This window comes from Myxocyprinus asiaticus, chromosome 43 (genome assembly GCF_019703515.2).
Source record: "Myxocyprinus asiaticus isolate MX2 ecotype Aquarium Trade chromosome 43, UBuf_Myxa_2, whole genome shotgun sequence".
Classification (NCBI taxonomy): Eukaryota; Metazoa; Chordata; class Actinopteri; order Cypriniformes; family Catostomidae; genus Myxocyprinus; species Myxocyprinus asiaticus.
The window spans coordinates 23924892-23942214 of NC_059386.1; the positions used below are offsets into that span (position 1 = coordinate 23924892).

Consider the following 17323-nt stretch of genomic DNA (forward strand, 5'->3'; position numbering starts at 1 on the left):
CCTGCGGTTTGCGTTTGAGGGTCAGGCGTATCGGTACAAGTCCTCCCTTTCGGCCTGTCCCTGTCTCCTCGCGTCTTTACGAAGATCGCAGAGGCTGCCCTTGCCCCGTTAAGGGAGGTGGGCATTCGCATTCTCAACTATCTCGACGACTGGCTAATCCTAGCTCACTCTCGAGACGGGTTATGCGCACACAGGGACCTGGTGCTCTCACACCTCAGCCGACTAGGGCTTCGGGTCAGCTGGGAAAAGAGCAAGCTCCTCCCGGTTCAGAGCATCTCTTTTCTCGGTTTGGAGTTGGACTCAGTCTCCTTGACGGCGCACCTTATGAACGAGCGCGCCCAGTCGGTGCTGGCCTGTTTGAAGGCGTTCAAACAGAAAACAGCGGTTCCACTGAAACATTTTCAGAGGCTCCTGGGGCATATGGCGTCCTCGGCGGTGGCCACCCCGCTCGGGTTGATGCATATGAGGCCGCTTCAGCACTGGCTCCAGACTCGAGTCCCGAGACGGGCATGGCGCCACGGGACACACCGCGTGGCCATTACACCGGTCTGTCACCGTCTTTTCAGCCCTTGGACCGACCTCTCTTTTCTACGAGCAGGTGTTCCTCTAGAACTGGTCTCCAGGCGCATCGTGGTCACGACAGACGCCTCCAAGACGGGCTGGGGCGCTGTTTGCAACGGGCACGCAGCCACCGGCCTCTGGACGGGTCCGCGGCTGCGTTGGCACATCAACTGCCTCGAGTTACTGGCAATTCTGCTCGCCCTGCGGAGGTTCCGGCCGTTGATCCAGGGCAAGCACGTGCTAGTTTGGACAGACAGCACGGCAGCGGTAGCATATGTCAACCGCCAAGGCGGTCTGCGCTTCCGCTGTATGTCACAACTCGCCCGCCGTCTCCTCCTCCGGAGTCAGCAGCACCTCAAGTCGCTGCGAGCCACTCATATCCCGGGCAACCTCAACGTTACAGCGGACGCGCTGTCACGGCAGGTTCCCCGCAGGGGAGAGTGGAGACTCCACCTTCAGGTGGTCCAGCTGATTTGGAGTCGATTCAGTCAGGCACAGGTGCACCTGTTCGCCTCCCAAGAATCCTCCCACTGCCCGCTCTGGTACGCCCTCACCGAGGCCTTCCTCGGCATAGACGCGCTGGCACAGCTGGTCCCCTGGCATTCGCAAATATGCGTTTTCCCCAGTGAGCCTGCTCGCACAGACCCTGTGCAAGGTCAGGGAGGACGAGGAGAAGGTCGTCCTGGTAAGCACCCTACTGGCCCGCCCAGAAGTGGTGCTCGGACCTCACGCTCCTCGTGACAGCTCCCCCGGGCAAATTCCCCTGAGAAAGGCCCTTCTTTCTCAGGGAAGGGGCACCATTCGGCACCCGCGCCCAGACCTCTGGAATCTCCATGTCTGGCCCCTGGACGGGACGCGGAAGACCTAAGCCGTCTCCCACCTGCGGTGGTAGACACATTCACTCAGGCTAGGGCTCCCTCTACGAGGCGCCTGTATGCCTTTAAGTGGTGTCTGTTCGCTAAGTGGTGTTCTTCCCATCAGGAAGACCCCCAGAGGTGCGCAGTCAGATCAGTGCTTTCCTTCCTGCAAGAGAGGTTGGAAGGGAGGCTGTCCCCTTCCACCTTGAAGGTGTACGTTGCTGCCATAGCAGCACGCCATGACGCAGTCGACGGTGAGTCCTTAGGGAAGCGTGATCTGATCATCAGGTTCCTAAGAGGCGCCAGGAGGCTGAATCCCTCCAGGCCACGCCTTGTTCCCTCATCGGACCTCTGTAGTTTTTCAGGGTCTACAGAGAGCCCCCTTTGAGTTTTGCAGTCAGCCGGGCTTAAGGCACTCTCCTTGAAGACTGCCCTCCTGACTGCGCTCACTTCCATCAAGAGGGTAGGTGACCTGCAAGCGTTCTCTGTCAGCGAAATGTGCCTGGAGTTCGGTCCGGGCTATTCTCACGTGATCCTGAGACCCCCGACCGGGCTATGTGCCCAAGGTTCCCACCACTCCTTTTAGAGACCAGGTGGTGAACCTGCAAGCGCTGCCCCAGGAGGAGGCAGACCCAGCCCTGGCGTTGCTGTGTCCGGTGCACGCTTTGCGCATCTATTTGGATCGCACGCAGAGCTTTAGACTCTCTGAGCAGCTCTTTGTCTGCTTCGGTGCACAGCGGAAAGGAAGTGCTGTCTCCAAGCAGAGGATCGCCCACTGGCTCATTGACGCCATAACTATGGCATGTCTCGCCCAAAACATGCCGCCCCCGGTAGGGCTACGAGCCCATTCTACTCGTGGTGTAGCGGCTTCTTGGGCCCTGGCCAGAGGTGCCTCTCTAACAGACATTGCAGAGCAGCGGGCTGGGCAACACCCAACACCTTTGCAAGGTTTTACAACCTCCGGGTGGAACCGGTTTCGTCCCAGGTAGTGGCACGCAACACAAGCGGATAAGCCCGGGATAGCCGGCCGGGTGTATCGCTTGCACATAGCGCCTTCCACCTCCTTTTGAGCTGAAGACGTGCGCTGTTAATTCCCAGTAGTGTTCACAAAGGTTGTTCCCTGGTTGACTTCCTCCGAGCCCTGTGGCAGTCGAGTTTTCGGAGAGACTCGCTGCCGGCCCAGTACACGCGCTAACTGAGAGCCCGGTTCTGGGGTAGGTGCTCCGCATGTGGCGGTTCCCTGTAAGGCTAACCCCATGCGATCTATATCTTCCGCTAGTTCGTTTCCCTACTGGCAAACTGCGTCTTCCTTGGGCAGAGCCCCTCAGTCTCCATGTTGTAGTAACTCCTCCCCCATTGGGTAGGATCTACCTTGAAGGCTCTCCACATGGTTGGAAAGACCATGTGATGTATTCTTCCACTTAAATATCCCCCCTCTCTTGGGGCGAGGTGTGGTCTCCGCGGTGTCCTCCCCTTGGGAGGGACACCCCCCGACTAGACCTGGCGGCCCAGTCGGATAATCCCCCTTCTTTTTTAGGGAGTGGAAAAAGAGAAGGGGAAAGAGGCCATGACTGGGTTAAGCCTGTCTCTATCTCTGGGTAGTCGACTTGTCCCCAAAAAGGGCCGTTCGACACTCATAACTGTGTTGGGGGAGGTTACGTGTCGACCTGGTGTGCTGGCTATGAGGCACACAGCAAGTCTGCCCACCACACACCGCCAGTTCACGTAACACAGTTCAGCCTTGTGGCGTTTTGTATAGGGACCCCTAGTGTCACTACATCGACACCAACGTCGAGTGAGTGACAGATAGGGAACGTCATGGTTACTGGTGTAACCTCCGTTCCCTGATGGAGGGAACGAGACGTTGGTCCCTCCTGCCACAACGCTGAACTACCCGCTGAAATGGCCGGACCTTATATCGGCTCCTCAGCGTAAAACCTGAATGAGTGGTTGCATACCAGCTCCTTTTATACCCGTATGTTCGGGGGAGTGGCATGCAAATACCACTCGCCAATTTTCATTGGCCTTTTATCAAAGACCAGAGGTGTCTCGGGCTCCCAAGAGTGACCCCTAGTGTCACTACATCGACACCAACGTCTCGTTCCCTCCATCAGGGAACGGAGGTTACACCAGTAACCATGACGACTGCTGTTTTCCATACATAAAAAGTGAATGGTGAACAGGGGATGACAAGCTCCAAAAATGACAAAAGCACCAGAAAATTGGTCTTACACCTTATATTCCAAGTATGCTGAAGCCATATGGTCTCCTTATGTGTTTGACAGAAGAACAACATGAGGGTAAGTACATAATTTTTCATTTTTGGGTGAATAATTCTTTAACACCCCCAAAACAGCCATTGTGCTTATCATCATGCATTATGCTGTTCATAGAAATCATCACGAATACAGAGCTCAGGAATCATCCATATTAGTGGATGCCTCAAGGCGACAAGACAGGAGTTGATTTAATTACGTTAGGCAAACATTTAACACATTGAGATGCTCATTGACTATGCTGAGTTACACTTGACATGGGTTTTGTGCATAAATTAACATGTATTTAGTTATCAGAAGGAGGCTCTTACCATACAAAATGATGCTTGCGTTTGTTATCCCCAACGTGTTCATGGCCACACAGGTGTAGTTCCCGTAATCCTCTTCAGAGACATTGAAGAATGTTAGCATGGATTGTTTACCCTTGTTTTCGATCTTGACCCCATTGAGTCCATTGAATAGTCTGTGAAAATTGTGATCAAGTCAATGTAAGGTGAAGGCTGGTGGCACAAATGAATGTACCACTCTTACACAGCTGCACGTGATCTAATTATTAGACATAATGGTAACACTTTACAATTCGTTTCTGGTAGAGCTGTCAGATTTAACACGTTAACGCATGCAATTAATTAAAAAAGTTTAATGTGTTAATTGTTCTTAATCGCAATTAACGTATTTACCATTAATACCACATAAACCAGCATAAACACTGGTTTTAAGGGCAGAACCTTTGCAATGTGTCCACCCGGAGTCATTACACTGATGCACACGTCACAACACACAAACACACACAATAGTGCTTCCATGTCTGTGATCAAATGGTGGGGAAAGGACCTTTTAATGCTATTTGATGTACAAAACAAGCCCAGATGGGACTTGTGATAGTAATTAAGTATTTTTCAGCCTATGTAAGGTGCATTTTAATTACCACAGAAGCACCATAAGTCTTAAGTATTACCAAAATCCAGAATGTAATGTTTTTGTCTGCAGGTGCTTTTCATGTGTCATTGAAAACGTCGCTTGACGCTGGCGTTGCTTCCCTGACACAAATCATGATCAAGGCTTCACAATTGCTGTAGCAAAGCGGATAGCAATCTACCGGCTGAATAATATTGTGGAGGATGAGAAGTTTAGAGATTTAATGCCCATTGCAATGAATATGCAACCTATAGAGAGACTCTTTCAATTAGTCAAACTCCCACTTAGACTTTGGGAAACATTTAGTGTTACTTGAATTTGTGCTATTTAAGTGCATTTCTGTCTTTATACTGTGGAAGGCTTTGTTTGGAAAATGTTAATAAAGCATTATAAACCGATGAGCCAAAACATTATGACCATTCACAGGTGAAGTGAATAATGCTGATTATCTCCTAACAAGGCCACATGTCAATATCTGGGTAGATTAGATGGTAAACAAACAATCAGTTCTTGTAGTCAGCATGTTGAATGCAGGAGAAATGGGCAGGAGTAAAGACCTGAGCGACTTTGACAAGGGCTAATTTGTTATGGCCAGACGACTGGGTCAGAGCATCTCTGAAACGGCAAGGCTTGTGGGGTGCTTCCGGTCAGCAGTGGTGAATACCTATCAACAGTGGTCCGAGAAGGGACAAACCACAAACCGGCAGCAGGGTGTTGGCTGCCAAAGGCTCATCGAAGCTAGAGGGAAACAAAGGCTATCCCATCTGGTCCAAAACAAAGGTCTACTGTGGCACAAGTCACAGAAAATTTTAATGATGTTTACTGGAGGAATGTGTCACAACACACACACAGTGCATTGCACCCTGCTGTGTTTGGGGCTGTGTAGCCACAGACCAGTCAGAGTGCCCATGATGACCCCTGTCCACTGTTGAAAGTGCCACAATGGGCACACAAGCGTTGGAACTGGACCTCGGAGCAGTGGAAGAAGGTTGCCTGGTCCGATGAGTCACGTTTTTCTTTTACATCATGTGGACGGCTGTGAATGTGTGTGCCATTTACCTGGGGAAGTAGAGGCACCAGGATGCACTGTGGGAAGACGACAAGGAGGGAGTGTGATGCTCTGGGCGATGTTCTGCTGGGAAACCCTGGGTCTGGCCATTTATGTGGACGTCAATTTGACACGTGCCACTACCTAAACATTTTTGCAGACCAGATACACCCCTTCATGGCAATGGTATTCCCTGATGGCAGTGGCCTCTTTCAGCAGGATAATGCGCCCTGCCACACTGCACACATTGTTCAGGAATGGTTTGAGGAACATGATGAAGAGTTCAAGGTGTTGCTCTGGCCTCCAAATTCCCCAGATCATCTGTGGGATGTGTTGGACCAACAAGTCTGATCCACGACGGCTCCACCTCTCAACTTACAGGACTTGAAGGATCTGTTGCTAATGTCTTGGTGCCAGATACCACAGGACACCTTTAGGGGTCTTGTAGAGTCCATGCCTCGGCAGGTCAGCGCTGTTTTGGCGGCACATGCAGGACCAATAGCATATTAGGCAGGTGGTCATAATGTTTTGACTCATCAGTGTATTGTTACATATTGTTTTGTTTTCTTTCCTAAAATGGAAATAAATTCATTTTGACAGGAAAAGAAGTATATATAGTGTCAAAATTTCAACATTTTCCAAATCTGTAATTAATCACAATAATAAAAAAAAATAATTGACTGATTAACCACTAAAAAAAAAAAAAATTGGTTCATATTAACTTGTAACACATTAACTAATGTGCAGTTAGTTTTTTTTTACAGTTTTTTTTTTTTTTTTTTTTTACAGTTACAGTTACAAATTCATCAATACATGTAGAAAATAATTAGGGCTGTCGATTTAACGGGTTAATTTAGAGTAATTAATTATATAAAAAATAACGCCTTAAAAGGTAACTGAATTAATCATGCCTCCCAAACCATACGTAAATTCTGTACTAAAAGTACATATTTTCCTACCATCAGAGCTTGTTCAAGCTTGCAGTACATGTTTTTATGCACCGCATCAGCAGAGGGCAGTCAACGCGCCTCAACAAACCTCACAAGCACAACAAACCTGGTCATACAAGACAGCTTGACAGCTGGATGAAGCACAGCAGAATGCAGGGATCTCGAAATGCAAATTTACGATTTTAACTACTTTTAACTTGACATAGCATCTTAAAAAGGTGGAGTTTATGATGCTGAAAACCAATGAGATGTTTAAACATGTCAATCTGACGCACGTACACAGACTAACAATTAAAAAGAATACAGACTGAACGCAAGAACGCTCCCTGTGAAAAAAGGACAGACTGACTAACTCAGTAGCACAATGGATTGCTGTTGACTGTAAGCTTATTTTCAGTGATCTATGGGAATAAAACAAACAATAATATATGGACTTCTAAAGCCATTTTTAGTATTGTCTAATCAATGCTTTACTCGTCTGCAATAATCCTGCAATATTTCAATCTGAATATCTGAATTATTATTTAATATTTATAATTATTTGACTTATTATTTATATTGAATTATCAATATGGCCTATCTTAGCAAATATTGATATATGTGATAAATGTAATTATTTAATCGTCATGTCATGTAATTAGTTCAATTAATAATTTTAATCAATTGACAGCCCTAATAAGTATATGTAAAAAAGTTCATTAATCATGATTAAAAAATGCTTTAAAAGTAATGTTCAATTTAAAGTATTCAATTATTGTGTAACCTACTGCTAATTATATACCTAAAACACTACACACAAAATGGGCATTTTTCATGAAACATTTTCTGTGTAGACTGTAAGCAAAAACAAAACAAAAAAACAACAAAAAAAACTTTTTTTTTTTATTTGTAAATTGACATTTAATTCAATATTGACCTACCAATGCCATTATGAGCGCTTCACACCAAAATTCTTTCTGCTCATATTTCGTGAATCAGGCCCATTGTTTTTAAACTAGATTGGATTAGGACATATGACACTTTGAACCTTGGTGCTCATATGGAAAATACTTCGAATCCAGTCTGCAGCATGTACCAATTCACTTTCTCTGTCAACAAATAATTTCCTGTTTCCTGTCTACTTTCATTGTAGACAGAAGAATATCCAAAAATGTATAAATTTATAGTCTTACCTGTGGTCCCCCTTATACCATTCAAAATTTGCCAGAGGAACCGCTGACGCCTCGCACCACAGAACTCCTTTCTGGCCAACTGCTGTTCCCGTGCTCCGAGCTCGCGAAATGATGGGCGGATCTGTTAAATGAATGACACGTAATGGAGAAATTCAGAAATGTAGGTGAAAAATGGGCAGCAACATGGACATGTAAACAGGCATTTAAACAAAATGATATAACGCAATACTTACAGTTTACAGTAACCTGAACAGTTCTCACATCTGGAGGCAAGATGTCATTTGAAGTGATGCAGTCATAAGAGCCAGACATCTCTTTGGTTATTCCAGTCATTTGCACATACTCGCCATCGGTTATAATTTTACTACCTGTGCCAACACACAAAAGGATAGTGGCTATTTTAACACAAAATTACAAAATCAAACCTCACATTCTAAAATGGATTTTAAAAAGCATCTTGGTGGACACATTATGCTGTTTCTTACAGAGTTGGAAAATACACAAAAGGGCCACAGCTGTTCCATGTCACTGTCATGGCACATCAATATTCTATAAAATTCTATCACATCAATATTCTATCAATAGTCTATTTAATGAACGTCAAACGTCATGCTAACATCACTTGTGAGGTTTCATGACAGTTAGGATGCTGTTTTAGAAGACAGCTGCCTATTTAGGCAGTAGGAAGTGAGGCAGCTCACTAGGTTTTGGAACAGAGCTCCAGCCGGACAAAAACTACAATGTATTCTGCTGTTGTTGTGGAATCCAAAAGCATGCATGCTTATTCAGCTATGATCTTTCTAATCTAATCTAATTTATTCTACATTAGCTCAAGGTTGCTGAATGTCAATAAGCAAAATCTGTTACACCTGGCTGACCCGGTTGACCCTTTGTTGGTGTTCTATGCTTGTTAAGTCAATCATTTTACATAAAACACACCTCTCTCTCCAATTCTATTATCAAGCAAAACAGATATTAGCAGCATAAAATTATTCAGTTATTCCTCTGAGGGAGCGAAATAAAGTTTCACCCGCAGGTTCAGACAGCCAGTTAGTGCAAATGCCATTCACAGCAAAAGCTCTACATTATGCCATCTCATTATACAGCATCAGTCCTTCATTCGGTGAAAAGGTTGAGGAATGGACCTAGGTTGTTATTTTGTTTCTAATAACATGGCCTTTGGGATTGTAGGAGAGGTTGGTAATTATGATTATCTCCTTATATGACTCATTCCTTTTCTTAAAAATGTGAGCAGTTCAGTAAAGAATCAGCCCAGATTCCTTGTGACATCTGATGTTCTTTCTGAACAATAAGCTTGAATATTCCATTCCAAACTTTGAATAATACTATACTATACTATATACTATAGTTTTTAAAAATAAATTTATAGAATGTAATTTTTTTGAATTTGAAAATTAATCAAATTTCAGGTGCGGTTCAACAAAAATCCCAATAATAACCAGAATAAAATGAAGATTTGGTGCATAACATGGGATTTTTAAATATAAACAAGCCCGAAACACACGGGGACTCTTATTTTGAAAATGTGAAATTATGAAGTGTAGACGGCATCATTGATTATAATTGGTTCCATTGCTTTTGACATGATGCGCCGCTCACGTCCGGTGTAGACTGCGTTAGGAACAACGTGAGGCAACGTGTAACAATCAGACTCAAGTGGCTTACTGGTTTTATAAAATGGCTGCAAAAGCAATATGATGAAAGACACCAACGTTCAATAAACAGTTCAATATATTATACATAATAAACTGAATAAACAATTCTTCCTAGTAATACAGTTCAAATTCTTAACTGTAGGTTGTTTGCAGTTTGTCAAGCAATATAGCAACTGGGGCATATCAGAGACTATTTAACAGAGACAGACTTTTTCTAATAAAATTAATGGGAAAATTTGAACACCCCATGGTCAATGGATGAAGAAAGGAAGTCAAATCTTACAGGTAAAAGAGCCAATTACCTTTTAGATACAGACCTTACCTGTCAATGAACTTAAGAACGTGCATGCTCATTAGCTAGACAAGCCAGGACAATTTTTTTTTGTTTTTTTTTTTTTGTTTGTTTTTAGCATAATCTGATATAAATAAGCAATTTATGATTCCAGTGTTGTCAGATTTTACTGCTGATGTTCTTTGAATTTAATCTTGACCAATCGTTTTGGAGATTTTGGTCTTTCCCCATTCAAGTAGAAAAGAGCTGCTCTTTTATGCTGCTTGTTTACATAGAAAAATAACTGCCGAGAGTGTTCCAAAGATGGACACCTTGTGGACTGTCTTGCAAGAAAGACTTTGGACATATGGGCTATACTGATTTTATAATAACCCCCAAAATTTGACTGGTTGCTATGTAGTTTTACCATTGAATTTGACCATAATGGTTTTTATAAGTTCCCTCTCTTTTTTGTTATTTCATTTTTTTTTCTTGCCCCAGTGTTAAAGCACCTCATCTAAACTGCCAAGAATGCCTCTAAAGACAAATAATTGTTCAAACTTATTGGCAAACAAACAAACAAACAAAAAAAAAAAATTCTCCAATGTCACAACTCTAATTTCTAGCCCAAAATAATCAGAATAATTAGAAGTTCCAAATTATGACTTCTGGTTATCACCCTTTCTGGAACTGCATTTTGTGCATAAAGGTTCCTTTTATAAAGGATGTGATCTACATTTTTCAACAGCATCACTAAAAGACCGGCCATCGCATTTGAAGGTCATGGTGTTTGGTCCTTCTTTTGGTTTACACACACTTCATAAACTGTTATCATTGGTAAATGCAGGCAGAAGGATTTGTCTTGGACAACACTTTTATTGAATCAATTGCGGTTATACATTAGACCTCGCAATGTAGCACACAGGGAGAGTGCTTCTAACTTATAGTGATGAACATTTAAGTAATGATTTCCTCTTGATGGATTTCGCAATATTTGCAATGCATGGTTGCCACGGCAACATCTGAAAGAATTAGAAAAATATTGAAATATTTTATTTTGTATCAAAGCTTTAGTTGTTTTGCTTTCAGTATAGCTGTGAATAGAAAAAAATAAGAGCACAGATATACAAGTGAAAATATAAAAAGGCAAAACCTTTTTTCAAAAAATTAGACAGAGTTACCGCAAAGAAATTTTGGTGCCGGCCAACGTGTCCAGGAATGATAAAGTTTACCGGACAATTTGGAAAAAAATCATTTCGGTGTTTATTTTGCGCTGTAATGTGATGGACTATGATTAATATGCGATACAATAATGACACAGTCAATTCAAATCAAATGAACAATAAACGATCGTTCATTATAGCAGTTTTTCCATAAAACGGCAGTCATGGAATTAACATCTAAAAAAAAATAAAAAATAAATAAAAAATAAAATAAAAACTATTTTCCTCATAGCACAAAAATGTTTTGCTGCTTACATGAAGTCAAATGTGTGCAGAATTTCTTTACAGCTTGAGATGCACATAAGACTGATATCCTTCTTTTCCAGAAGACGGCAACAGAAGGTTGTTTTAATGTGATTCAGAAGTGAGAAGTTTCTCACTGCGGGCATTTGAGATGGGAATAACGCTGGCTGCTTTTACCAGTGTGCGGGATACAACCCTCTGTAGTCCCAGATTAGGACTTCACAAGCTGTATTGTAAAGTGTGTGTGTGTGTGTGTGTGTGTGGGGGGGGGGGGTTGTACTTGCCAGAATCTACACCCCAGCCTATACTAAACATTTAGACTCAGTGAGTAGCATTTTATACTACAGTGTGCATATTACACACTATGGGCCTCATTCACGAGAAGAACATATGTTTTTTTGTATATCATTCATAAAGTCGTTCTCACGTAAATTTTCATATTTTCAAAACGTTAGTTGGTATGATAAAAATTGACACCTGCTCCTGACCATGTGTAAATCTTGCATAAGACATCTTTCAGGCAAACTGCCATGACTACATTTTGATAGAAGTGAAATTAAATAAGTAATGAATTTTACTCATACGAAAGTTTCATGAATGAGGCCCATTGTATGTTAGCAAAATTACAACAGGACTAACAATAACAATGTTTAAGATGATCCAGTAAATCATTACATATTAAATACATACTGTATTACTTACTACTAATTGGGATATTAAACATTATTAATTATTAAACATCATTAGCATTTTTAATTTCATTATATTTTTATTTTATAAACTTGTTCAAAATTTAAAATTGTACATGCAGCAGACAAAGAAAATGTGCTGTGCTTGCATTTGCTATTAAATATGCAGCAATTAAATGTTTGTTTGTATTTCTTGTATAATATATCTTGAGTGGTTATAATAGTGACACACTGAGCTACACAATGTTTCACTTATTCTCATGTAGTTTTCATTTGTATTTATCTATTAGAGTGGTCAGTTTGATTTTTGAATGGCGAAAAGTCTATTGTAGATAGCGTAAAGCAATGATTTACAATGTTTACTTCAGAGACAGAAACCAAACACTGGGCCCATAGCAATTATGTCTAGCACTGAGTAATAATCCTGCTGGTGTCATGAGTATTTCCTTTTGAACCGAGCAGAGGATTATTAGAATGTTAAGGTGAAGAACAGATAAAACAGGAAAATATAAATAAACAAGTTTATTCTGTCTGCATACATTCAGATTGCAAGAAAAATGAGTAGGAGACACTTTTATATCTAAATTCGGGAGATTATGATCAAGGGAAAGACTTTCTCCATTGTAACAGTTGGGAAGCAAAGTAGTTTATACTGATCTCATCACTGAAGCATACAGGACACCATTAACAGTCTTTATTAAGGGGATGTCTGACTATTTTAAGGTGGTTAAATATAAGCAAATTTTTCAGCATAATAGGGTGATTCTTTTCCAGCATTGCCTTTTTATTTATTTCACCTGTATTTTGCCTAGAGACTGGATTGATGGAAAAAAGATAAATAAATCCAGACAGATTAAATCCAGTTCTGGTTTTCATGAAAAATAAATCATTGAAAACTTTTCAATCTGTGCCCAGCAAACAAGTTCCTAAACATAAATCTAAATGGTTCCCTTACTCTGGAAACATTGACCCCTTCCTCCATACTGAAACATGTTTTTTGCCCGTCTAAGGGTGTAGTTACGACATCTACCAGCAGGGACTAACTGCCAATACCAACCATGCAAATCTTAATCCACTGGCTGACCCCAAAGAAAGAAAGAATAAAAAACAATCAGAAACTAGAGAGGTAAAGTTTGTTAAGACAAACTTTGATATTGGCCTGACAAAGCCTTGCTGGAAAGAGCTGTTCTTAAAAATGTGAAGTTGGATGGTTACACGGACAGTACAGTGAGGCAAACCACCAGCTAGCTTGATAGTAAAAATGTGTAACATAAGGTGTGTCTCGTTACTTAGGTTGTTGCTAGGTAGGACGTGTCCTTTGTAGGAAGCTATATACAGAGCGTTCTCAATTTATAGTAGAATTTGCTTTGTTTAAAGGGGTCATGACATGCCCTTTTTTTAATAATTTTAATATGTCCTTTGAGGTTCACTTACAATAATAGTAAAGATTTTTACACACACAAAACATGATAGTTTTCCACCCTCATTCAGACCCTCTGTCAGGAACGCTTGGTTTTGGTGCTGCTTCTCCTTTAAGACTTGACAGTAAACTCCCACTGTTATTATTGGCTCTCTGTTAGTGACTGACCCGCTCTCTCTGCTAGAAATCTCACTGCTCACCGCTACTGGGCAGGCTAATGAAGTGATAAGGTAAAGTTGGCATTGATATGTTGTTGTTGAAGCGGTCAGATGCAAATGTCTACCACAGCGTGTCATCACAATGTGGAGGAAGTAGAGAACTAGTCTAGCAACTTGGTTTTAACATATGCCCTTTTTGCAGTGAGGAGGAAGTTTTGAGTTCTTACAGTATGTTTTTTTTATAGTTCAATTACCTCTTATTTGTCAAAAGATCAAGGAAAATGTTATCCTTCATGTCATGTCCCCTTTAAATGAGCTGGCCTTCGTAGGACAAATGGAAACAAAACGTATCATGGTTGCTATTACAGCATGCATCGCTCTCAACCTGCATGAGCACTCTGAGTGAGAAGGGATCTCTGAGGTAAATTATAGGAGTTTTAATAATGTAGAGAGAAAAGTAAACTGATTTTGCCACTGTACTTTTATATTTACTTTATAATACTTTATTTAAAATGATATATTAATATAATTCTACTGTTCAAATGAACATATTTTAATATTCATAATATTCAATATTTAATATTCAGAAATTATGTTCGTTTACGTTGACGCAAAGAATTGTGGGTTGTAAGTGCCAATGAAGGAAACACCTCCTGCATCCTCCAAATTCCTGTTAAAGAAGGTCACATTCGAAGGATGCATTCAGAGTGTACTACTTGATTTTCTGCAATGAGACAGCCTGTGTGACATATGCAGTGACAAATGCAACCCCAGAGCACATAGCCTTCAAAAGGAGACAGCCATAAATAGTCAGATTAACCAGATAAACAGAATGACAGACAGATATACAGACAGATATATAGATAGATAGATAGATAGAGAGAGAGAGAGAGAGAGAGAGAGAGAGAGAGAGAGAGAGAGAGAGAGAGAGAGAGAGAGTAACTTAAAGCAGATTAAAGGCCTTTTGTGGGTTTGTTTGTATTATAATTTTTTGACAGTGTGATTCTGAATTAATGCACATTCCGTTGGCCCGTTTAAAAAATCTGCCTTTTTAAGTCTATGGGATTTTTCCCATTTTTTTTCTCATTTGCTTTGTGAAAACCATACATCCGATCAGGGATTAAAAAACAACAACAACTCTAAACCAAATGTAAAATAACAGTATGTTGGCTTTGTCAAGTCAATTTAAGAAGTACCTGAACAACATTATCAAAGGTATCCATGAAATGAATAACAAGCTAAATGGAATCAGTAAAGTTCTAGACTATAAATGCATCAAGTGGGTCAGTCGCTTCATGCATTAAAAAACGGGTCATTCAATCTTGCTGGTAATACAAGATGAAAGCTAGGCCAGTTGCAAAAGCTGTCCTTTAGCTGCATTGTATTATGATGGTTAGCATGTGCTTTATTTCTCCACTGCAGGCATCCAGGGCTCCTTCATAAACTAATAAAGACACTGTGGAATGATATTACACATATAATGAGATTCCAGTGTGCTAATGATTTTGTAATAAGCCGCTGACCATCATTACTGTTTGTCAACATACCTAATTGCGTTTCACAATCATCCCTAAATGGAATATCTCCTTAATAGAAATTCAAATGATGATTACTTCATATTGTAAAGCAAAGACTAAGCTAATTACAGGAATGCTTATAATGGAGAAAATGAGGGTGTCATAAGGACTTTTCATTATGTGCCACAAGCAGCACGTTAGAGACTCAGTTTCCAATAATCAGTCTTCAAAGAACTGCAAACCAGGCTAGAATGAGAGAATCGTGTGGTACCATCACAAAAAATTTTCCTTTTCTTTTATCACCTTGTTAACTATTGTTAAAACAAACAAACAAACAACAACAACAACAACAACAACAACAAACAAACAAAAAAAAAACACTAGTAGTGCTTTATTTGGCCTAACCCCATTCAGTCTGACCTGGGCTCTGGGAAAGCTGTAAGGCAGAGAAGTCTGACATTTGGATGAGAGAGCAAGAAAGAAGGGGGAGGTTATGGATGGTGGAAAGGAGAGAGAAAGGTGAGGCTCACTTACTCTGATAGCTCTTGTCTACGAATATAAGGGAGGTCCAGATTTAAAGGGATAGTTCACCCAAATATTCTATCATCATCTACTAACCCTAATACAGAGACAGAAATTAACCAGAGCTTGGGGAAAAATACCACAGAAAATGACAAAAATGCCTCAGATATTAAAAATATAGAGAATTCCTCAGTTTTTTTATGTTCTATTCTATTCTATGCTATTCTATTGTATTATAGATATAAGTTTAGAGTGGGTTTTGTGGCTTTGCAGACAGTGGCCTCTAGATATCTGTCAGATATCTTTATTTACTGTCTCAGAAGTGTGTTGTTAAATATGCAGCTAATATGAAGCTTTTTGTTTATGAGAAAAGCTAAAAATGTCTCTTGAAACAGCAATTACATCAAAATCTACTATGACTGTAGACAATAGAGAGCTGTATAATTTAATAAGGAATGGATAATTATTTAGATTGCATTCTAGCAGCACGTTAATTGTGTTGTGATATCATTATTTTAAAACTATGCTTGAATTTGATTAAAAATAACAGCCATAATTGTTCAGATAGAAAATGCATTTAAATAAATTTATTTTACTCATGTTTTTGACATACATGTAAATAGATGGCATGTGTTCCTATATTCTATATATTCTATTAAAATGCTACCATAAAAGGTAATAAATACCTCTTTAAATCAACTGCAGTGGGCAAATATTGCTCCTAATAATATGATTTTCCTTACTGATTTTTTTATTTTCTGTGGAACACAAAATGAGATATTTAGAAAAATGTTCACACTGCTCTTTTCTATACAACAAAAGTGAACAGTAAGTGGGGCTATCTAGCTCAAGGAAAAAAAAAAAAGTACCATAAAAGTAGTCCACACAACTTATGCCAAGTCTGTTTACAGTAGTACTGTACAGTACAGTATAATAATGGCAATTTTCTGAAGCCATATGATAGCTTTGATAGACAATAACAGATTACCTATTGCTTAAAAATTGGTGACTGATTAAACAAAGGAGAAATAATTGAACAAATAAATATACATACTGGTATGAAAGTGATGGAGTGAGTAAATCAATGAATCTTAAAATTAACTCAGACTTACATCTCTGTCTATGCACTGAAAGGAAACCATACTTGAACCTAAGCTGTTGAAAAAACCTTGTCTGAATTTTGCTGTCATCTCTCAAGCAGACTGTCTAAATCCTCCAATCATGCCCCGGTAAGCAGCAGGTCACCATGGTTACACAGTTCAGTGAAACTGATCATCGCTGGCCCTCCACTCCTTCACAACCTCTCTTTCTTTTTACTCTCTATCAATTTCTTTCTCTCTTTCTCAAACAAGTGGTGCCAAATAAATATCTCACTACTATATGATTTATGTATGAATACATCTTCATTAAGCCAGTCAAAGTCAAGGCACTCTAATTAAAACAAAGATTTCATTTCTAACTGCCAATAAATTACTGCCTTGTAATATCTCCCCTTGAGAGGGGAGAGGCCATTACTGCTCGGTGGGATGTCGTTTTTAGAATGGATGGGTCTGCTTTCTTGAGTTTCAGTCAGCAATGAAACTTCGAACATTTGGCTGCTTGGTGTAGTAATGTAGAAATTAAGATGAGAGTGGGAGAGAGGAAATGTTTGGTCAAATAGAGCAATTAAAAGCTACTATGCCCATTTCCTTTGGTTTGCACATTATTCAATTGAAAAATATTATACTACATTTTCTCATAGTCTTGTTTAACATTCATAGATCCAAGAATTTATATTTGAAATAAACGTTCCTCCTTGAGAGTGTTTTAAGCAGCAACAACA

General features: G+C 40.5%; 1 protein-coding gene across 2 annotated transcripts in view; it reads right to left on the minus strand.

Moving 5' to 3' along the window:
- LOC127433309 (opioid-binding protein/cell adhesion molecule-like) overlaps positions 1 to 17323 on the minus strand; it is a 238759-nt gene that overhangs the window by 10444 nt on the left and 210992 nt on the right. For both annotated transcript variants that reach the window (XM_051685093.1, XM_051685092.1), the window contains 3 exons: positions 8016 to 8150; positions 7783 to 7903; positions 4006 to 4157 (listed from right to left, as the gene is read on the minus strand). In XM_051685093.1, coding sequence (XP_051541053.1) covers positions 4006 to 4157; positions 7783 to 7903; positions 8016 to 8150 — 408 coding nt within the window. The remainder of the gene's footprint in view (positions 1 to 4005; positions 4158 to 7782; positions 7904 to 8015; positions 8151 to 17323) is intronic.